The sequence below is a fragment of the Odocoileus virginianus genome, chromosome 24, assembly GCF_023699985.2.
Source record: "Odocoileus virginianus isolate 20LAN1187 ecotype Illinois chromosome 24, Ovbor_1.2, whole genome shotgun sequence".
NCBI lineage: Eukaryota > Metazoa > Chordata > Mammalia > Artiodactyla > Cervidae > Odocoileus > Odocoileus virginianus.
Window position 1 is genome coordinate 37255113 of NC_069697.1, and position 25066 is coordinate 37280178.

Here is a 25066-nt window from a genome sequence, read left to right on the forward strand (position 1 = left end):
TAACGTGATGTACAATAAGATTGCAATTTGTGCAAAAATTAAAGAGCCTACATTTTAATTACATACCAAAAACATCCAAAGCTGATATTACACATGTCAGATACTTTTATTTTGTAAAATATTGTTCTGAGCAGTATTGCCTGAAACCAGTTGTTTAGCCATGCTGGTATATACTGTCCTGAACTTAATTTACCTGATATGTGCCCAGAACTGGTGAAGGTGGGGCCCACTGGTTCTGTGGTGCCCACACTTCCAGCTGTGGAGGTGATGGGAACTGGAGTTCTTGTAACACCTGAGAAAAACATCAAGAGAACTTCTCAGCTCCTGTTTACTCGGCCTTTAACACCAGTGGCTGATCTAACTATTCAATCAATTCCTACTATAGAAAATGGAATCATGAATCCAGTGACTCTGCACAGACACCCTAAGATTTCTGTTCCATTATACTTTCCTATCAAGATTTTGGTTTAGTCCTTACCGTATTTTTTTAACAAAGTCATGTCATCCGCATCTTAAATTGTATCATATCAGGTCTTTATACATTTATCTCAAAAGATTACTTTCAAATAAACAGAACCTTATGCCCCAATCACATTGTCACTTAGAGATAACAGTAACAATGATGAAAATCATCATGAAAATCATCATGAAACTTTTAGCATCATCAAGTTGCTAAAAGTGACAACTTTTAATTGCTACTTTTATATTTAAAATACCTAATAAGCATACCTAATAAGCAAAATGTATCATGAGATCCCCATGTTTTCTCTCATCCTATATATTTTTTTAATTTGAAGCTTGATATAACTTAATAGTTATATATGCTATAGTAATATTAGCAATAAACTGAAGGCCGTATTATAGCCAGTTAATATAAACACATCAAAACTGAGCCAAGTTCAGGGTTTTTTTTCTAGTTTAAAAACAGTGGGAAAAGCCCAGTAAACTATTATTAAAAATATTTTTTCAAAAGCCAAACATGTATAATTTCTTTCTTAAAAACATAAAGGTACTAATGATTTATACTGTCATATTTTTTCACATATAAAACCAGGAATTAATAGACTAACCTGTGGTAAAAGTTTCACTGAGGAAACTCAGAGTTGTTCCTGATAAGAAAAAGAGAAATGTGAATTTTTCTGACCTCAAGGAAAAATATTAGAAAGACTGCTAACTTGTTAGTTTTCAATAAATTTAGTGGCTTGCAATATACTCAGTGTTGAGAGTTAGTAACACATTTTTATTTCATTTTTAAAATAGTGACATTATAATGTCACTCTTTCCAATGCAAGTGCGTATGTGTGTATGTGTGGGTGTTTGTATGCTATACACATATGCATATGCTGAAGTCTACCAAATACAGTATAAATGGAATAAATATATATCAACAAGGAAAAGTTAGTTCTCTGCTGAGCAGAGGCTGATTTCTTTGATTTCATTCTATTTTTGATTGTCAGCACCTTCAATATTTTTCTACTAAGGAACATATAGTCTACAAGAGTTTGGGGCAAATTGAAGAAGAAATACTTTTTAGGGTTTATTTTTATGATTTGATATAGTGGGTTCATGGAGATAAACCTGAAGTCACCAGTAAACTCCTGTAGGAAGAGGTATATTTTATTCTCATTCCCATTGCCAGGAAATGTGGTAAAAGTTTCTTAAAAGTTTGTTGTGATGTGGTCTATGGGCCTAAATATTTGCCTTTTTAAATTTCTAGCTTTTATAAATACTGAAAATAGCTATTTTCAGTATTTCAGTTTTAATTTCTATTGTAAAAAAATCCCTGGAAATCTATTATATGTGTTCATATCACTCTAAAAGTTTATAACTTAAAAAAGAAAATACTTCTCACACAATTCATTTGATCCTCACTCTTTATCCAGCCATACTTTCAATTCTTTCTATCTGCCATTCCCTTTACTTGGAAAACAGTTCCCTCTCTCTTCTCCTTATTAGAACTTCATTGTCATTTCTCAACTAAATCATCTTTTCTTCAATTCCTGACCATCCTGATTTGATCAAATCCCCTCTCCATCTATCCTACCCCCATTTTAAGCACTTCATAGTTCTTGCAAATTATTGCTACTTTCCATTCATTTTAATCACTTGACTGACATCCATCTTTCTGACCAGACTACTGCTTCATGAATGCACAGATCATATCTATTGCAAATTATCATTAAACTCCTAATGATATGAGTCCCTAATACATAACAGGGGCTTGAAAAATATTTGTCAATAGAATACATGAATGAATCAGTCAATGAAGTGAAAGTATTACATTGAGCTCAGAAAAAGTGATTTCTTCAAGATCACTAGTGGTCAATGACAAAGCTAGAACTAAAATCTAAGTCACTCTGAACCTAGCTGTATGTATGTGATGCATACAGCTTTTTATATGATGCTACCTCTATGCATAATACATTACTCTTGTAGTTTATAAGTTTTTTGCTACCCATTCACCATATTAATGGAAATACTACAAATTAGACTAGAAATTATAGAATAAAATGTCAAATAAAAAATAAAGCAGCCTATCTCCCCTGATTACTTCACAAAAATGGATATAGTATAAATATATTAAGTAGTTTGAAAGAAGGTTTGTGTGAATATTCTCAGAATTAATGTTAAGCTTTAGCTGGGAAACATTTTCAAATCAATATCAAGCAGACTCCACCAACAGACCTCTTCAAATCTTGATATCTTTTCTCACTAACAAACACAGCTGGACATTTGAATTAAAGTGAGTTGCAATATGGATGTAAGAATAACATAGGAAGATTGTTATGCCACTGTCCACAGAGACTGTCAGGATTATAATGATGTAGGGCAGGATAGACCTCAATACTTCAAGAGACTGTAGGGCAGATTCCATTTCCTAGTATAGATTTTTCAGCCATTAAGAAATTCCCCTGATCCTAATTTGAACTCATTCAAGCTGAAGGCAATTACATTTCATTAAAAGCAACATTATCACATGGAGAAGAATCAGTCTTCGCCAAAATTTCTACACCTGAATACGTAGGGCCCGACAGGGAGCTGAGGAGAACACAGCCACACGGCAGAGATGGCACGCAGCCACCGCGGAGATTTGTGCGTTTGAACGAGAAACACGTTCACAGGCCTTTCTGTGCAATTGGTGTGGCTGAGGAGGCCACATGCCCCAGTGGATCTCAAGGTCCCGTATCTTATCAGGGCCATGAGTTCTCTAAACCAGCCTCAGGCTGGAGCCCATGCCACTTTGACTACTGTGATAGAGCTTTCTTTCCCCACAAAATAACCTGGGAGGAGGCAAGTCTGAAATTATCAATACAACAATAAAAAGTATGGACAAGATTCTACTAACAGGAATAAATGAGAATTCACATTCATGGTTTAATTACCAAAACTGATAGAGAAAGCAATTATGTTCCCATTAATTTTGACATCCTTAACTATTACAATTTCAATTGATTTTTCCATTTCTTACAAATGAACATATATGCTAAAGTACTTGCTATTATGAATTACTGTATATCAGACTCTTTGTTGCCAAGACATAAACGATAATAGAAAGAGCTTCCTCTACCAAACTATTGATATGTCTGTATGTTACAAAGTGGTAATCCATCCTAACAATTTTCAAAGTGATTGTGTCCATTTATTTTTACCTCATGATCAATATGATAGTTTATTATTTTAACTTCATTTTTTCCTCATGATAAACTTAATAATTGAAATAAAATCACATAATTAATTTCCCAGCTACTACTGTTTTTTATTACATCTAAGAACCATTTAAAGTTTTATAAAATTTATAAAATCTTTTATAAATTATTATTTTCCCATTTTCCTTCAGTGAATTCAATTTTACTTAATATAAATTTCTGAAAGATAATCTTAAGGAGTCTTTATAACATTTTCTCTCATAAACAACAAATTAAGTACTGCAAAGTTTAGATTTTGCAAAGTATCTTATTTCTGAAAAAAGGTAAAAATTCATAAAATTGGTTTTAATTGAATAAGCAGTATGTTTGTGATTAATTATTAAAAATTACTATTCTGCTAAAATCTAAGTTTATTTACATAATGGATTGTTCTCTATAAAACTGAACAAATTTGACTTCACTGAGTACTTATGTGTTACACTAAGCTGCCCTCACATCCAACAATGTAGATATTGTATTTATCTTACTTAAAAAATGAGAAAACTAATGTTCAGTATATTTGAAGGACTGAAACAAGGGTCATACAGCTAGTAAGTAGAAGAGAAGAGATTCTAGTTCTTATTTTTCTGTTTCTGCATCCCACTGCACTCAACTGGCTCTCTATAATATCCTGATGCACGTACTTTCTATGATTGATACAATTTTAGAATAAGTGATTACATAAATCTATTACATAAAATGTATATACAATCTATAATTGTAAAATTCTGATATTTTAACTTTTTAAGAAAAGAAAAATGCATTTTAAGATGTTAAACTGTTATGTAATAAATACCTACTTTTTTAAATTATATGAACCAGTATTCCATTTAGTCAATGAGCTATTTTTTGTTTTAATAGAAAAATTAAATAAATTATGCATTTTAGCACAAATCAAAATTTGAAATTGAATTCTGCAATTATATGCTACTATTTCAATAACATTTAAATTTAATTTATTTTCTTTCTTAAATGTCAAAACACAAAAGCGTTAAGATTGAATGTAGAAAAATATGTTCTGGATTTTAATCCTCTCTTTGCTAATTACCAAGTGACCGTGAACACATAACTTAACCTTTTGTGCTTCCATTTCCTCATTTGTAAACTGAGAAAATAATGGCACCCACTTCACAGAGTACTGTATCAAATGAGGTAATATGTGTCAAATGTTTAGAATAGTGCTCAGTAAATGTTAGCTCTGTGTTGAGATCTGTCAGTCTGAACAAGAAAAAAAAATGATTGCATAATTTTTCTTCTAAAAATAACATATTTATTGGAGTGGTTGTCTAGGCATCTCTCAGGGCATTTTAATTCTTTGAAAGCATTTACTTCATAGAAAAGAAAATAGATTTACAAAGCATGGAAAAAAGTGTAAGCTTGGCATATTACTCTCTTTGTGCTTTCAAAGTTTTAAAGTCAAATACTTCATCATTCCTCTTCTGAAGACCTTGGCCTTTCTCTTTCTACCTGGCAGGAAGAAATACTTTCAATCCATCTGAGAAGGTCATTTAAATTTATGAAAGGAGTTAAAATAATTTGCACAATCCTTTCAAGGAATAGGTTAAAAAAAGAAAGAAAGAAAAACAACTAAAAGCCAGTGAAAAGTGCTTGATACAAGAAGTATTTGATCTAGCACTTGATCAAAAATATTTCACTCAGGGAACAAGACAATGGCAAAAAGGTGCCCTTCTCCACAGTCTCTTTTTGAAATAAATCTTACCTATTCAAGAATCATAGGATTTTTTTTAAATACCAAATTTATATCTTGAGACAATGCAGAAAATAAAAATAAAACAGTTTTGGCTAAATTAAATTAACCCACTAAGCATATTGATTCAACTCAAAAGGACTGTATACTGTCCAGAATGAAAGTACATTTAGAACACTGTAAGCCAAAATTCTGAGTAAAATGGGTTCTCATGTCTAAAAAAGAAGTCCATCCACCTATTGTAAATAGTTCATGGAGAGGCAATACATATTCAAAATTATACGTCTTCTTCCTAGTTATATTATATCTGGAAATATTACATTTTGCTTTTCAGCATCTATTTAAATGCTTTTGTTGAGACATGCTATATTTAGAAACAAACAAGAAACTTGTTAATGATGATGACTAAACCCTTATTTAGGGATCCATTTTTCTCATCTCTGATCAAGAGAGGTTCACCATTAGAAGGCTAAAAAACAAAAATCATTATGTAGTTATGAATTCATCACAATTTGTCAAATGCCATTCAACTTCTAAATCATTGATGTCAGTAAACGAGATGGGACATTCAAGCCTATAATTTGTGCAAGGCAATTGCTCCACAAAAAGGATCTTTAATTCCCTTAAAAGTATTCTAAAAGCAAACACTTTAAACTGATTTATTTTTACTATGGTGTGATGCTTATTGGATGAATTTATAACACCAGTTTTTTTTTAAAGTATGTTGGTATGCCTTAAAATTAAACGTTTATTCTTACGTGAAAATTAAAATCAATAGTTGATTAAATTTGGCTTTTTTTAAAAGAGCTTCAAAAGAGGATTACCACAAACATTCTAGTACTTCTGAGATTCTTCTGACTGCCATCCTCACTTTAAGTAGATTGCTATGATTCTCCAGTCACCAGTAAATGGACATACTATCTCTTATGATTATTAAAATTCAGACACGCCAAATTTTATTCTGAATATTTTGTATTCAGACCAGGAACCTACAGCACAACTTGAAGTATTCAATTTATGGTTATGTAGTTAATCTACTCAACAAAGATAACCAAGTGATATGATCTGAGCCCCCAAGTCACAGATTTTTGAGGAAACTAAATCAACTATTATTTGAATACTTTCTAAATCCCCACCTGTTATATATGATATGGGCATAGTCTCAGAAAAGAAGAGGTAGAGTGGTAGTAGGGGCTAAGGATTAAACCACTAATAATGATTATTAAATTGAAAATTAATTACTATCTAAAATTTTATATGGGAAATAGGCACTTAATTTATTCCAGCAATAAGATAAAGCTACATCTACATTATCAAAAATGCTGGAAAGGTACCACTAGTTTGATAACTTGATAATCAATATTTTCTCTATATTTGGGATTATTTGACTAAATCTATTTAAAATTTATGACTTGTGGCACATTTGCACAATTTTAACATGAAAAAATAAACTTCTAAAAACTAATTTTGTCTCCCGATTTCAGATTAACACTGGGGGAGCCTTACTGATTCACATCTGTGAAATTATAATTTCTGACTTTCAAAGATAAAAAGGAAAAGAAAAACAACCTTGATTTCTCTCTACATCATACCAGAAAATTTATTTTTCTTCTGACCTTTGTAATACTGGAAAAATATTTAAGCTGTTTGCATCTCCTCCCCTGTAAAATATGAGGGGGAGGGTGTTGTGGGGAGTATCAATTAGGAGATTATTGAGATTTAATGAGAAATTGAACAAAAAATACTTGGTATCATGACTCAAATGTAGTAAACTCATTAAAAGATATTATTAATATTAGGTGGATCTTATATTAATAATACAGTACTAAGATGGCATTTTAGTAAACTATTAATATTATACCTAGAGATCATGAAATGTCATCTGGAGTTTCTGTGAAATTAAATAAAACTATAAGATTTGGTAAGATTAAGCGTTAAAAGTCATAAATAACAACAAATGAATTCAGGAAAAAAAGCAACTAGCTAATTTTCCCTATAATAAATCTCTACATTAGGTGTATAATTTTTAAATGCTACAGTAGAAGCAATTGATGAGATTTTTGTAGTATTTTAAGGTTATTAAAGCACCTAAAACTTCATAAGTTGCTCACTAAAGCTCTAAGTAATCTACTTATGGCCTTCTGCTTTATATGAAAAGTTTGCTGATACAATACAAAATCTGAAAGAATTATATTGCCAGGATATTATGTTCAAAATCAAATGCTTAGGGGAGAAAAAAGCAGCAAAAGAAAATATATGTATGAACTAGAAAATATCAAAATGGTTTTCTTGGTTCTGATTGCCTACTTTTTATACAGGATGAATATATCAGCATTATATTGAAATAATCCACATTGCTTGTGATTCATTGGAGGAGAAAATGGCAACCCACTCTAGTATTCATGCCTGGAGAACCCCATTAACGGTATGAAAAAGTAAAAAGATGTGACACTGGAAGATGAATCCCCTCAGTTGGAAAATGTCCAAACTGGGGAAGAGCAGAGGGCATCTACGAATAGCTCCAGAAAGAATGAAGCATCTAGGCCAAAGCAGAAATGATACTCAATAGTGGATGTGTTTGGTGATGAAAATAAAGTTCGATGCTGTAAAGAAAAATATTGCATAGGAACCTAGAATATTAGGACCATGGATCAAAGTAAATGGGATATGATCAAGCAGGAAATGACAAGACTGAACATTGACATCTCAGGAAACAGTGAATTAAAATGGACTGGAAAGGGTGAATTTAATTGAGGTGACCATGATATCTACTACTGTGGGCAAGAATCCCTTAGAAGAAATGGAGTAGCCTTCATAATCAACAAGAGTCCAAAATGTGGTACTTGAGTACAATCTCAAAAATGACAGAATGATCTCTGTTCATTTCCAAGGCAAGCCATTCAACATCACAGTAATCCAAGTCTATGACCCCAACCACTGATGCTGAAGAATTTGAAGCTGACTGGTTCTATGAAGACCTAGAAGACCTCCTAGAAGTAACACCAAAAAATAATAATAATAACATCATTTCAATCATAGGGGATTGGAATGGAAAAGTAGGAAATCAAAAGATACCCAGAGTAACAGGCAAGTTTGGCCTTGGAGTACAAAATGAAGCAGGCAAGGGCTAACATGGTTATGTCAGGAGGACAAGTTGGTCACAGCAAACTCTTTTCCAACCATACAAGAGACAACTCTACACATGGACATCACCAGATGGTCAATACTGAAATCAGACTGATTATGTCAATACTGAAATCAGACTGTGGCTCAGATTATGAGCTCCATACTGCAAAATTTAGGCTTAAATCAAACGAAGTAGAGAAAACCACAAGGCCATTCAAGTATGACCTAAATCGAATCCCTTATGATTATACAGTGATGGTGAAGAATAGAGTCAAGGGATTAGATCTGGTAGACAGTGCCTGAAGAACTAAGGATAGAGGTTCATAACACTGAACAGGAGGCAGTGACCAAAACCATCCCCATGTAAAAGAAATGCAAGAAGGCAAAGTGGTTGTTGAGGAGGCTTTACATATAACTGAGGAAAGAAGAGAAGCAAAAAGCAAGGGAGAAAGGAAAAGATGCACCCAACTGGATTCAGAGTTCCAGAGAATAGAAAGGAGAGATAAGAAGGCCTTCTTAAATGAACAGTACAAAGATATAGAGGAAAATAATAGAATAGGAAAGATTAGCGATCTCTTCAATAAAATTGGAGATACTAAGGGAATATTTCATCCAAAGATAGGCAAAATAAAGGACAGATACAGTAGAATCTAATATAAGCAGAAGATATTAAGAAGAGGTGGCAAGAAAACAGAAGAACTATGCAGGAAAGGTTTGGATAATTAATGACCTGGTTGATTACAATGGTGTGGTTACTCACCTACAGCCGGACATCCTGGAGTGTCGTATCAAGTGGGCCTAAGGAAGCATCACTACGAACAAAGCTAATGGAGGTGATGAAATTCCTGCCTAGTTATTTCAAATCCTAAAAGTTAGTGCTGTTAAAATTCTGCACTCAATATATCAGCAAATTTGGAAAACTCAGCAGTGGCCACAGGATTGGAAAAGGTCAATTTTCATTCCAATCCCAAAGAAGGGCAATGCCAAGGAATGTTCAAAGTACTGTACATCTCATTTATTTCACATGCTTGCAAGATTGCATGCAAAATCCTTCAAATTAGGTTTCAGCAGTATGTGAACTGAGAAATTCCAGAAGTAGAAGCTGGATTTAGAAAAGCAGAGGAACCAGAGATCAAATTGCCAACATTCACTGGATCATAGAGAAAGCAAAGGAATTCTGGAAAAAACATCTCTACTTCTGCTTCACTGACTATGAGAAAGCCTTTTGACTGTGTAGATCACAAGAAACTGGAAAATCCTTAAAGGGACAAGCGTATCAGGCCACCTGACCTGTCTTCTAAGAACCCTGTATGCAGGTCAAGAAGCAACAGTTAGAACTAGACATGGAACTAATGACTGGTTCAAAATTGGTAAAGGAGTATAACAAGGCTCTATATTGTCACCCTGCTCATTTAACTTATATGCAGAGTACATCATGCTAAATGCTGGGCTGGATAAATCACATGCTGGAATCGACATTGCCAGGAGAAATATCTACAGCCTCAGATATGTAGATGATAACCACTCTAGAGGCAGAAAGTGAAGAGGAACTAAAGAGCCTCTTGATGAGGATGAAAGAGGAGAAAGAAAAAGCTGGCTTGAAACTCAACATTAAAAAAAAAAAGATCATGCCATCTAGACTTCTCAATTCATGGCAAAATAGATGGGGGAAAAGTGGAAGCTGTGACGGATACTCTTTTCCTAGGCTCTAAATTCACTGTAGACGTTGACTGCAGCTATGAAATAAAAAGATGCTTGCTCCTTGGAAAAAAGCTATGGCAAACCTAGACAGCTTATTAAAAAAGAGGGAACATCACTTTGCTGACAAAATCCATATAGTCAAAGCTATGTTTTTTCCTGTAGTCATGTATGGATGTGAAACTTGGATCATAAAGAAGGCTGAACACCAAAGAACCATTGCTTTCAAATTGTGGTGCTGGAAAAGACTTTGGGGAGTTCCATGGACTACAGAGAGATCAGACCAGTCAATCCTAAAGAAAATCAGCCATGAATATTCATTTGAAGGGCTGTTGCTGAAGCTGAAGCTCCAATACTTTGGCCACCTGATACAAAAAAGCAACTCACTGGAAAAGACCCTGATGCTGGGAAAGATTGAAGGCAAAAATGATGGGGGCAACAGAGGTTGAGATGGTTAGATATCACTGTAGACTCAATGGATATGAATTTGAGCAAACTCCAGGAGACAGTGGAGAACAGAAGAGCCTGTCCTGCTGCAGTCCTTGGGTCAGAAGGAGTTGACACCACTTACTGACTGAACAACAACGTACATGAGTGTGTGTGCTAAGTTGTTTCACTTGTCTGACTCTTTACAATCCTGTGGATCATAGCCTGCCAGGCTCTTCTGTCCATGGATTCTCCAGGCAAGAATACTGGAGTGTGTTGCCATGCTCTCCTCCAGGGTACATGAATATGCAATTCATCAAATCAATAGAATTTGATTTGAATTAAGAATACTTTATTCCTTATTAAGAATATTTTAAATGGTTTCAAGATTCAAAAGTTTTGGTAGTTGAATGAATGATTATATTTTAACTGAAAGAGACCTATATAACTGAACTAAATCACTTATCTTCAAATGAGAAACTGAGAATTAGGAGTTCAGACTATTGTTTATGGCTGAGATATTATGTTGCTAGAAAATTTTTCTGCAGTGTATTTAAATAACTCAGGATGAAATCATTAGTAGGCCATCAGAAATAGATTTACAACTGTAGAATAAAGAAAAATATTTCTGTAATGGGTCACCCTCTAAATTTACACTGAAAGAGCCATAGCTACTAATGATATTCAACATAAGAGAAAGTTTGATATAAATAAACATGTCAGTTGGCCACTTTTATGATATTCCACACTATGATGGTGATACTTTTGACATGTTTGCCCTTAGAATATAAGGAACATGGTATTGAGTACCAAATAATTAACAACACCAAAATTACAAAGATGCTTCAAATTAGTTCTAATTCTATATCAAAATATAAAATTATAAACCAAAAATAATCTTGATTTTACACAATACCCTGTTTTCCAGAGAAGAGATATTAGCTCTAATGAATGAAATGTATAAGCTATAAGCTTCATCAGCATAAATAACATCTAATCATTGGTCTAATGACTAGGCTAGAAATTCTGTAACAAATGAAAAAACACAATTTAAAAATTAGGGATAGGGAAAAAGAAGAAACATCCATTCATTCTACAAATATTTGTTGAATATTATAGCTTGGGACTAAATGCAGTTAAGAATGCTGCTAAGTCACTTCAGTCGTGTCTGACTCTGTGCGATCCCATAGAAGGCAACTCACCAGGCTCCCCCGTCCCTGGGATTCTCCAGACAAGAATACTGGAGTGGGTTGTCACTTCCTTCTCCAATGCATAAAAGTGAAAAATGAAAGTGAAGTCGCTCAGTCATGTGTGACTCTTAGCAACCCCATGGACTGCAGCCTACCAGGCTCCTCTGTCCATGGGATTTTCCAGGCAAGAGTACTGGAGTGGGGTGCCATTGCCTTCTCCCTTACAAGGATGCAAACCATTATCTGTGACTTTAAGGATGTTACCTATATAAAATGTAATCATTTTGCAAAATATGCAAATACCAAGTCATTTTGTTGAACACCTGAAACTAATATAATGTTATATTCCAATCATTCCTTAATAAAAATGTCATGTTTTAAAATATATATGTATATACAGAGACAGATAAAGTAATAAATAACTAGAGAAAGTAATAAATATCAGGAGAAAGAAAAACAGTGTTCAGTTAGGTGAAGAAAAAGGTCCTTAAAAAAAAAAAGAAAAATAAGAAGTCCTAAGTATAGGAGAATGGCTCTCTTGATTCTAATATACTAAAAAAAAAACAATTTTAATATACATAAAAACCTTTTTTGTCATTTCATAAGTTTTCTGATTCACCTACCTGTTATTTCACTGCTTGATGTAATCCCTGGAATGGAAGCTACTGAATTGGAGAAAATAATAGGAAAAAATGTTTTATATGGAAGGAAAATTTTGTTTCTGATAACATCTATGGTCATATATAAAATGGATTAACTTGAAATTAATGTTTCAGAGAAATCTGATTAAATAGTTAAATAGATATCAAAACATAAAATTAGAGTTTAAAATCTATAGACCACAAGTAAAATGTCAAAGACTTTTATCAGTTTGTATAACACTTTTTTCTAAAATCTTAAAAACAAAACAAAAACAGAAAAAAAAATCTTCCCCAAAAAATGTAATTGCAAAGGTATAAATAATACTGCAAAAGGAAGTTTTGGATTTTTTTTTAAGTCCCTCTTAAGTTGTGGTTGATGATTATTGCTTACCTGTGCCTGAGCTATTGGTGACCAGTGTGATTACTGTACAAAGGAGGAGACAAATATTTGGAAATGTATGTTCAGATGGTTTTGAAAGACAAGATTATAAAGTATTTATTTAGACATGACTAGATATCTCTAGAATGCAAATAAATGATGAAATGCAACAGTTAAGTTCATTTACCAGATGCTTACACATTTTAATATACTCTTGTACTTCTTTGACCACTGCTTTAATTACAAGTGATTCAGTTAAAGTTAAAATTCTTTGGTGTAAGTTGAAAAGAAAATATAATTTATTTTGAAGGAATTTAGCATAGAATTTTATTCTGTAGCCTTTTTTTTTTTTCAAATTAGTAACATGCAGAATGTTCTTTTTAGGACATATGGTCTCTAAATAGGGAAGAGGTTCTTCAATATCACAATTGGATGTAGACCTTACTAGTTGGCATTTAAGAAATAAATAAATAGAAAATGACAACTTTGGGGAAAAGGGCCAAAATGCCTGAGTTGCAAACTCATCCATAGCCTATTTAGATGCTAAAAAGCAAATAAGCATTTTTTTTTTACCTGCTTCGGTGCTTAGTATGGAGGTAGCTGTTGTAGTAGAAACTGTTTGGGGAAGACAATATTTATGAAAATAAATTACTTAAATAATTTTTCTGACAAATTTATTTCAAGAAACCAGTTGCCAAAGACTCAATAAAAATTTCTGAAATTGTATGTGGAGGTTAATTGACAAAACAATCTTTCATTCAGATCAATATTAATAACTCTTACTGTATGTCCAACAAAAATGATTAATTATTTTCTATTATTACCACTTAACCAAAATCTCACAGGAACTTTATTAAATCTATTTAGGGGACAAGATGAACTCTGCACTTAGCTTTAAGAAAGTAACCTATGATAACTAAAATAAATATCACTTCACTGATGATCACATACTAAATACATTATCACAACCTAAGGCTTCCAATTTACAATACTATCTCTTAATTGACATAACCTCCAAATATTGATCAATGAGAAATAAGAGTATGTAAGTGTACTGTAGTAACTCTAAGTACACTTACCACCAGCACATTTAAAGTTCCAAAGCCAAAGTTAAACTGCATTTTGCCCAGTACTCTCTTGAATGGATATAACTAAAGTAGCCTTATAGCTTGCAAGAAATACACAAGTTAAGAAAACAGAAAAAGAGACTCAGATCTATAGAACAGACTTGTGGACTCTGGGAGAAGGCGAGGGTGGGATGTTTCAAGAGAACAGCATCGAAACATGTATATTATTTAGGGTGAAACAGATCACCAGCCCAGGTTGGGTGCATGAGACAAGTGCTCGGGCCTGGTGCATTGGGAAGACCCAGAGGGATCGGGTGGAGAGGGAGGTGGAGGAGGGACCAGGATGGGGAATACATGTAAATCCATGGCTAATTCATTTCAATGTATGACAAAAACCACTGCAATGATGTAAAGTAATTAGCCTCCAATTAATAAAAATAAATGGAAAAAAAATGTAAAAGTATAGAAAACTGAGAAAATAATAAAATAAAGATAAACATAAAAAAAAAAGAAAAATAAATTAATTTTTATTTCTGTGTTTTCACCTCCCGGTATAATCATGATTTCAAAACATTTACTTCACAGGAGATCACATTTACTTTTTCATTACATTTGTTCAAATTATCATCTAAAAATGTCAAGCTTTGGATGATGATGTTCAACTAATAATAAGCATGTAATACCTATTTTGTGTTCTAATCACATTACTAACTTAACTCACAGGAGTATAATGAAATTATATTTTGACATATTTTCTAGTAACTTAATTTTAATTTTAAATTTTATATCAGCATATTTATCAGCATATCTTTTACTGGCACAGACTCATGTGAAACTATAAATGATTATCATAAAAAGAAATCAGAAATACACATTTAAACCATAATGATGATTTTACCTGTATATGTTGAATTTGTAGGAGCAGTTTCTGAAATAATCACAAATTACTATTACTGACAGAAATGAAAAGTTGTGAAAAAAATTCTAAAACTCAAGTTGCCTATGAATTATCTGTTTCTTTTTTATTTCACTTCTTGTAGTTTTGAATACACAAAAAGAATCATTTATATATTCTTTTGAAGTTTATTGAAATTTCTTTTTAAGATATATGTTGCATACGAGTAATCTTTCAAAGAGTTAATTCTACCTATATAACTACTATCTTCCATTCCATCCCTATATTAAACTGTTTTAACTGATGTCTCACTTCCTTAGTTCCCAGAGCCTACAGACAGGCAGGAGCAGAGCAAGAGAACTGCCCCATCTACCAGTGGTTTGAAGGGCCGCGGCAGCATTGGTTTTGAACTGACCCAACATAAACAAACACACTGAAACGGAATTGTGTCAATCCGCTGAGGACAGTATAAATAAAGCATTAACTACATACCCCTCTGCTGTTGATGGTCAAAAAAGACTCCAAACTCTTTATCTCATCTTTCCTAAATCAATTAGAGTAAAATATAGTGACTCACCGCTGCACTCCAATTCTCCTGCGATGCAATAGCTGAAAGTTAAATTATAAACGAAAACAGAAACAATCAAAAAGAGGAAGAACATGAAAATTTTAACTCCTAATTATATACATTTCCTAAATTTACAGCAACGAATTGTCTAACAGTGAAGATCAAATAAGAGAACCAAATAAGAGAAAAATAAATAATCGTTTCCCCAAGAGCATGTTCAAATTGGTTTTGTTTTTGTTTTTTTGTTTTTCCCTGTACTGTTTCCTAATCTTTTCACTGAGGTATTCTTGGGACCTAAAAGAATGTTTGGAATCAAGCTGTAAAGCTAGTTCTTACATTTTCAGTTTCAAACACAATGTTTTTTGATGGACTTGCTGCTCTAGTACAGACCTCCCTTTGAAAGCCTATAAACATGATCTTACATTTATGGAATGAAAACTTTCTTTTTACCCAAAACAACATAGTGACATTTTCTGTACTGTCTTTTCCACTAAGATTTAACAAATCATTAGTCCATACGTGGATTTAATGAAAACCCAAAATAAGTAACATAAAACAGAACCTAAAGCTGACCTCCTCATTTAGAAGTAACAGAGTTAACAATATATTCATTGATTTTTTTTCTTGTTTTCTAAATAAAAATGTAAGGAACAGAACTATTGGACAGTTAGAGAACATACCATGTTCTCCCACAGTTGTCTTGAATCACTCCACCGGCTGGCACGATATCATTATAGAAGCAGGTGCACTCAGCCAAACTGACGCACTTCATAGTGTTCTCATCCAGGTAGGGAGCACTGTCCGGGCATTTGGCATAACAGCCTGTGTGTAAAAACGGCCCTCAGTTCATCTCTGTTTGCTGAAACTCCCCATACTGCATTATAGAATTGTACACTTACTTCAATGATTCCAAGGACTGAAGTAGATAACAGCATACTTTTAGTGAAAAACATATAAAATTGAACAGGATTCAGATTCGTTGGCAATGAAATATCAACCTGAGAACTTAGAAATTTCAGCTGACTTAATTTTTTCCAAAATATTTCCTAAATATTTTAAGAGATTTACTACTTTAATGACAGCCACGATGTTGAACATAACACAAGACTTGGATAAGTATGTGTCTTGAAACGTGAATGCCAATTCTAAATACTTTCATGAATACCAACTCTAAATACTGTTTCATCGGATAGATGAAGATAACAGAAATCATAATAAAATGGGCTGAGAATATCACAAAGCCTGGGATTTAACATCGATGTGACTGTCAGAAAGTTTTTGTATCACCTTGTTTTCTTGCCACTTCTTTACTTTTAGTTAAGATATGAAATGTTAAGAGTAAAGTACTTTTTAACTGTGGGTATAGTTAACTGGCCTCCATTCAAGTGAGACTATATTATATGTCGCATTCTGCAATGATAGTCTCAACAAATGCCTTGTCTAATGAAACGTATAAAGATTGCTAGTAGGATGAGACCACTATGTTCTCTCTCTCTCTCTCCTGTTAAATAGATAATTTATGTCTAGAGAAAATGTTTCTAATGTAGAAATACTAATGTCATAATAAAGATAAATAGATATTCATTAAATTACAAAATGTAAGATACTGAACTGCCAGAAACTAACATTTCCCAGTTTTAAGATATCAGTATAATCTGCACCTTTTCATGGGTATTATTAAAATATGTCTTACCTTCTAAAAGTGCAGAAAATTTCTGGCCAATTACTCGATCTTTGCATGTTTTGGCAGTCACTGTGCCACAGGGTTCATAATGCCAGCTGAATTCCCCAGGTGCATTATAATAATCACAGTAGACAGCTATGATTGAATTATATCAAATTACTTGCATTCATTATGACAATTTTCAACTTTAATTTTCCAAAGCATTTTTATGAGAGATTTTGAATGATACTAACAATAAATAGACCTAAAGTATATCATTTTGTCTTATTAAGTCCTTTGGCTGTATCCAAATTGCCATATAAACCAAAACAGTTTTTTAAAAAGGGAGGGAAACTTGTAGAATCAAAATAGCACTTTTAAAAATCTCACAATAAGATTGATTTTAAAAAGAAGAGTAAACATTAACTTTTCCAATTTTTGAGCTATTTTTGATCATACTCTATATTCATGGTTTTAATGTTTAGCCTTAAGCGAGGAAAATAAACCTCTAGGAAAATTGGTCTTTTTACATATAAATAACAGTTCCCAAATGAGGTAACTAAAGATTTCAATATAATATTCAATATAATATTTCAATATATAAAGCTGTACATAATAGACCGAATAAAATGCAGATTCAATTTCAACATTTGTCACATTTTCTCTTAAAATACCTTCCTTTGGAAGAAAAAGAGTTGACTAATCTCTACTAAAGTTACCATATTTCACACATATCAAAATTCTGTTTATATTCATATTATAGCTTATCTTGACTTGAGCACTATAAACATTTTCAAGATGATGTGTGAGGACTTCAAACAAAAGTGATATGTGAAGTAAATATTTAAGAACATCTAACTATACTAAGATAGGTAGGCAGTTCGTTGCTCATCTAAGTATGAATAAGAACTATTTTCCATCAATATTCAATCTTCCTCTGTGAACATAACTTTTGAAACTAAAATTGAATTTGGTGCACCATGTCAAGTGCTATATTAAATAGGTATTTTTTTCCACCACAAACAAACATATTAACATGTTGTTAAGCCTGTTTATGCCCAAGAATCTGTATTTTCTAGAAAATTGAGAAGATTGACTGTCTTAACAAAACGATTCTAATTATGGTTTAAAGAAGAGCTACACATGGACTTCACTTACGACAGAGATCTGGTTTTCTCCATGTGACACAGACTCCAACTGCGCTGCACGCCTCTGCGTACATTGCCACCGCCGTGCAGAATCCCAGGTACTTCCCCTCCATGTCACAGGCGCAGGCTTCCTCAATACACGCATCATAGTACTCAGTGGGGTCCACCTGGGGGGAGCGCAGCACATGAGTCTCTGGGGGCAAAGCCTGTGCCTGTCCTTGCTCTCAGGGTCCCCCTACCTTATTGTGGCACTCTCTGAAGGTGCTGTCTCGAATGATCTCACACTTCCGCACAGCCCAGGCTTTACAGTATGGATTTGAGTCACATGGGAAGGTTTGAGCAACTGTGTCTGAACATTCTTGACTTGTTTTCCAACTATTTCCAAATTCCAGTGTTCCAGCAGCTACTGATGAGTATCTTGTGGTGAAATCATCCTTCAGATCACCATTGTTATTTCCACAGAGACCACACACCTGACCCTACATAGATCAGAAAGAGTACCGAAAACGTGAGTTATGCTAGAGATACATAGACAGATAGATAGATTTAGATAGATATATGATAGAGATATTAAGATTGTATACAAGTTTATTTTAAATTCCAAATTCTGGAAGAAAACCAGAATCTGTAGATATGCTTCTCCTCCCGTTTAATCCAAGGTGTCCTATATTGCAAAATGATCTAGTACTGATCAAGATAAATGCTTTAAGAATTAAAAAATAATTACATTCACTAGCTTCAAATTTGACAGGACTGTACTCTTAGGTTCTTAGAATATTTGCTCTGAGAACTACATTAATTCTATCTATACACCAAGCAACCAAATATGGCTAAAATAGAATTCATCAGGTTTACTGCATTTATTGTCCACCAAATTCTATCATCTTTGATTACATTTAATATTACATGTGAGGTTGAACAGACAAGAAGCATTGGTCTATAATAAATATTGCCATTCTCCCACTTTCTACCTCTGAATCTGTCCTCTAACTCTCAGTAGCAAAAATGATTTCACTTCTACTATGCTATTTGCAGACTTTCCCAGTGGTTCAGTGGTAAAGAATCCACCTGCAATGCAGGAGAGTCACAGGAGTCACCGGTTCAATCCCTGGGTCAGGAAGATCCCCTGGAGGAGGGCATGGCAACCCACTGCAGTATTCTTGCCTGGAGAATCCCAGGAACAGAGGAGCCTGGTGGGCTACAGTCCATGGGGTCGCAAAGAGTTGGACACGACTGAAGTATATTATCTGTATCTGTTTGCTATTTGCTCTGTTATAGTATGTTGATATATATATATGAAAATGATATACATACATTCCAGCGTGGATCCAGTATAACAGAAATTCTTGTATTTTTGTCCCAAATTACAGTTATTCCATTTAAAAATTTCAGAATCAAGTACAGGCCAACGGTATGAACAGAGTATGAATTTCCATTGAGTTCACATTCCTTACTTTCTGTAGTTTTGACTGCTGTGACTTTACCATCATGCAAGACAATATTTTGATCCTGTAAATTAAAAGACAGACTGACTTACAGTAACATCAATCTTATTTGGCAGTTCATAATCTGAGGGGGAAAAAAATAGTACTGTACCTGAAAAGCAACTATAATTTTTCTCGAGCATGTAAGTCCATCCTCACAGCATGGGACACTTTCAGTTAAAATACGGAATGTGCCATTTTCACGACCACAATAATCCTTTAGAAATTAAATTTTAAAAATTGTTTATATCAGGAACATGGAACTCAATTACAATATTTGTATCAGACAAATATTTCTTAGACAGTGACACCTTGTACTTAATAAATTACCATATGTTACATTATGGAATTTCCAAAAGACAATGGTTATCTGTGTTGCAAATCTGTAGTCTTGGCTGAGTCCAAACCAAGTTGTTTGACTCAGTTCTTTTCCCATTACTTCCATACAAGATTAGAATTATACCATAGATGTGTGTGTAAATTTATAATCTTATAAATTATAAGATTATGTAAATTTATAATCTTAAATTTATTTCTAGATTGTTCAGATAGCTAGATAAAGATGTCTTTTTCTTCAGTGATTTATATGAAACTTGATGTTCACTCAAAACTCATGCAAAACAATCCATATTTCACCCATTACATGTTACTTAGCAAGCAGTTTAGGTATATGCAGCAAGCATGGACTCCAGAATCTGACAGATCTAGGTTTGAATATGAGCATTTTCTACCTAGTAGTTCATGTTGCTTAACCTCTGTAAACCTCAACTTCTTCATCTCCTTCATGGGGATAATAATACAAATGTTTTATATTATAAATGATTAAATGTATAGATTCACTTGGAAAAGAAGCACTCATAAAATGGTATTGTTGCAGATAGTACTGTTGCTAAAATAATGACACCCAACATTTATTGAGCACTTATTATGTGCTCCAATATTTTCTCTAATTTGGTTTCAAGTAGGGGCTATTTCCATTATACAGTTAAGGAAACTGAGACACAGAGAAATTAAGGTATGTGCCCAAAGTCACACATCTGAGAAATGGCAGAGGTAGGAGTGAAATTTAGGCCTACTGGCTCCAGAACCATCATTACATTATATTACATTTTACTGCCTTCAAGAAACATATATGTGGCATGTTTTTTTTTAAATTCACATTTTGAGAATAAAATTCTCCAGAGTTCATCTAATAATTATGAAGTAAAGAAAAATTGTTTAAAAACACACTTGTAATTACCTCGATAAGTGCATACTGGCAGAGACCATCAAAGCTGTAACTTTTTCCATCAAAAGTTCTAACATGACCGTCCCCATAGATATGACAGGTGGTTTGACATTCATTTTGTGTACAGTTCCAAGATCCTTTTATGCAAGTACTAGAAGAAAACAATAATACAGTGTGGTAATTGTATCATGCCAAGATTATGACTTAACTCATATTGCTTTTGTAAAGAATCACAAGGCATATCAGTTTAAATTTCACAGTTGTCCATTACACGATGTTCAAATTTTAATGCTGTATAAAATTTGTTTTAAAAATAGCTTTTCTAACTACATCTGACCATTATTTTCCCAAATATCCCAAAGTATGACTCCTTTCCCATAAAAATAAGAGCAGATTGTATGCTTTCTAATATCCAAAACAAATAAGACAATAATTCTTTATTATATACCATTTGTTGCAGCCGACTGAGGTGACACTTCCTTGGTCATACTCTCGTCCACCAAAAGAGCATGGGCAGTCATCAGGAAAAACACAGTTCCCTTTAGAATTTCGAACCATTCCTTCAGGACAGTAGCACCCACGTTTGCAAGGCAAGTTGTCCTATAGAAGCAAATATAAAATATACACCATGAGGCACTAGTCTAAATTCATTGCATTATCAGTGGTATTAATACTTGACAAAGCATAAATAAACCAAGTATACAGTTAGAATCAGCATTTGACAATTCAAAATGACACCCAAAAATAATATGAGCTTCGAATTATTTTTCTTTGATGTTTTAATTTCCATCTTCACCGAAACAAAAGTTTTTTTGAAATAAAAGTTTTTAAAACTCTAAACTCTAATACCATGTTACTTACATCAAAAGTAGGTATGTTCCGAGTGCTACATGTAGTATCAACTCTCCTCTGTGCCTTAGGATTCCTACAGTCAACATATTCAGCCCCTCCAGAACAATTCTCTGTGAGACAAAGGAAGTTGTTAGTCAAGGGCCTCCTGATCTGCTTATTTTAACTAAAGTAGATATCTTAAGCTTGCATCGTGATTTCAAAACTTACGTAGTGTTAAATCAATGGGAGTCTGGCAAAGAAGAATCCCATCTCTACAGACACTGGAAATAAAAGAAAATTATAAATTTAAATAAAATTTCAAAGACAGCTTAATACACTGTTATAGCAACTTTCATCCCTCATTCATAACCCCCTGCTATATGATGAATAATAAAATCAATGAGATACAGTCCCCCAAAAGATGCATGTGCATGTGCTCAATCATGGCCGATTCTTTGCAAACCACCAGGCTCCTCTGTCCATGTGATTTTCCAGGCAAGAATACTGGAGTGGGTTGCCATTTCCTGCTCCAGGGGATCTTCCCGACCCAGGGATCAAACCCGGGTCTCCTGTGGCTCCAGCACTGGTAGGTGGATTCTTTACCCCTGAGCCACCTTGGAAGCGGAAGAAAGATGCATAAAATGTAACAAATAAAAAGATACAACATGTATGCATTATAGGAATGTACAAATAAGGTTCTTAGGGACATGCAGAAAACTAAATGGAAAAGATGGCTGGATTTTGATGGATAAGAAAGTTTCAACAGATGTTGCTGATCAGATGCAAAGCTGTGACAAAGGAAAGAACAAGGCATGTTCTGATGACTTGTTTGGATAGAAGGTAGGATACATAGGGAGAAGTGGTAGAAGTAAGTTATAACCAGGTTTCAGATGGTCTCAAATGACATGCAAGTTTGTTTCTATTCTTTAGGCAACTGTCACCCTAAAATCGCTTTTTGAGCAGCTAAGTGGCACAATCAGAACAGTGCTTTAGATACGACATCCCAGTGACAGTACCGGAGACATGACAGAAAGAGAGCAAAGAAAAGTCAAGTTCACACAGTAGTCCAAAGAAGAGCTTTTAGAGATTGACAACAGGAAAATGCTAACACCATCCATAATCTGGAGGTGCTAGCCCAAGTTTTATGAAAAAGGTAATCTACCGATTCTCCAGTATTTGCTGGAGGTATCGTTAATCAAATCCCAACCAAATGTTCTGTGTACTTTGTTGATTAAAAGGAGTTGTTACATACGCTTTCCTTTAAAATGACCAAATTATTATTATTCATTGCTAAATGATACCTTTTTAAAATTAATTTACTTATTTTAATTGGAGGCTAATTACAATCTTGTAGTGGTTTTTGCCATACATCAACATAGAACTAAAGAAAAGAGAGAAGGTGCATCCAAAGATTTTTGGAATGACTGCTTCATTTTTGCAGTTATGTTTTTAAGAATTGCTATTTCTGTTCACGAAATTAGAAATGTAGATAAATTACTTTGCCCAAACTGCAGGAATCACAACCTCCTTATCCACCACAAAAAGTTATAGCTCTTCAATACCTCCTACCACCCTGGAACAAAGTTTAAATTCTGGAAAATGGCCTGGTTACTTTCTTCTTTTCCAGCACAATCTTGTGTAACAACAACCGACATGTACAATACTATTTTAAGCATTTCCTATATTACTGCATTCTGTTTCCTTGACTGGAAGTCACTCTTCACACTCCAATTTTGTCAGAAAAAAGATTCATCCCTTAGGAAAACTGAAATGCTGATCTCTTCTGAGAAGTTGTGTTTTTCTTTTTTTCTTTTTTAAAATCTCCCGAGGTAGCAACTAGCCCTTGCTGGTACCATATGATAGTATATAAACCTCTTTGCAATAGTCTGCACCATGCTTACTCTGAGGCCAAGACAAAGACCACTCATCTTTGCAACTCCAGTGCTTAGCACAAAGCCTGGCACACAGTAGGCATTTATTGAATAACTGTTGGTTGAATGATAAATGCTGAGAGACACTAGGAAGCATTGCCTGAATATGAAATTGCTTTGCATTCTCTGTACATAGAAGCTGCTAGAATATTTTTCTACTGTCATTTAAAACCAAACATGAGTGGGATATATAAGCAATGGCCATTACAGTGAAATGTACACTCCAGGTAATATTAAACTTTAATGAGAAATACAAAATTTAAAATGTGGCAGGTCTAAAGAAGATTTCATCCAAGCAAAAGACTATTTCTTTGAAAAGCAAAGTCTCTTGATTTTAAAGTCATAACAATATATGTGGAATTTCCATACCATTTGTTGTCATCAATATGGATGAGTTTGCCTGGTTGCACGACCTCATCATTTATATAGCAGTCACACTGAGATTTTGAAACACAATTTCCTTCATTATTCTTGTACATTTCATCAGGGCAAGTGCATCCATCAACTGGAATGCCTTCCATATCACAGCTCTTATCTCTCTCTGACAATGATCGGCAAGAACTATTGCAGGTTTTTACATTGTACTTGAAAACTAGGCCACTAGGACAAGATTGATCTGTTGGTATAGGGAAAATATGGTCAGCATGCAAATATCCAGAGTAATTAGTAATCTTAATTCAATTTGATGTTTACAGTATTATAGTGAATTGACCATAATTGAGTTATGAATAATAAAGGAAAAGGTACTTGTCTTTTTTTTCTGTCAGTATTGAGACACTGCTATAATGTCGACACATTCTGCTGGAGATAAAGCCCATACACAAGATAGATAGTTCATTGCTCTCAGGCAGCTTATATTCCTTGGGAAAAGACAATCGTGGTAAATGCTAAAAAGCAAAATAGGAAGCTCTGAATGTGTATAGCTGGGAACCTGCCCTTAGTGAAGAGGAGGGACAGATAGACAGCATGAAGATGGGAATTCTATATCTGGAGAACAACTTAAGTTAGAAGAGAAGGGAATTCTTTCAAAGAGCAAGTAAGAGAATAGAAACTATAAACCTTGTAAGCAGTTTGGTCTTTAGCCTGAATGCCATAAAATGCCACTGACCTGTTTTAGACTGAAATGTCACATGATCAGGCTAGTTTTATTTGGTTTTACTTTAAAGATTATACTGATTTCTCTGTAGAAATTGAATTAGAGGGAACCAAGACTGGATATTGAAAGAAGCTACTACAATCATCCAATAGGAAAAATCATGGCTCTTGAACTAGGTTGGTGGCAACAGAGATGAAAATATATGAATGGATTTGAGAGTAATTTTGGAAGTGAACTTAGACCTTACTGATTGACTAGAAGTTGGCTATACAGTATTAAGCACGATCTAGAGAGATGCATT

General features: G+C 33.8%; 1 protein-coding gene across 1 annotated transcript in view; it reads right to left on the bottom strand.

The window, feature by feature from the left end:
- Positions 1 to 25066, bottom strand: part of LOC110142997 (mucin-19) — a 127956-nt gene that overhangs the window by 62820 nt on the left and 40070 nt on the right. Inside the window, 15 exon segments of the mRNA XM_070454850.1 lie at positions 194 to 292; positions 13428 to 13469; positions 14820 to 14849; positions 15394 to 15425; positions 16065 to 16206; positions 17078 to 17203; positions 18206 to 18362; positions 18435 to 18674; positions 19510 to 19704; positions 19792 to 19896; positions 20920 to 21058; positions 21356 to 21507; positions 21769 to 21869; positions 21967 to 22019; positions 24039 to 24285. Coding sequence (XP_070310951.1) covers positions 194 to 292; positions 13428 to 13469; positions 14820 to 14849; positions 15394 to 15425; positions 16065 to 16206; positions 17078 to 17203; positions 18206 to 18362; positions 18435 to 18674; positions 19510 to 19704; positions 19792 to 19896; positions 20920 to 21058; positions 21356 to 21507; positions 21769 to 21869; positions 21967 to 22019; positions 24039 to 24285 — 1860 coding nt within the window.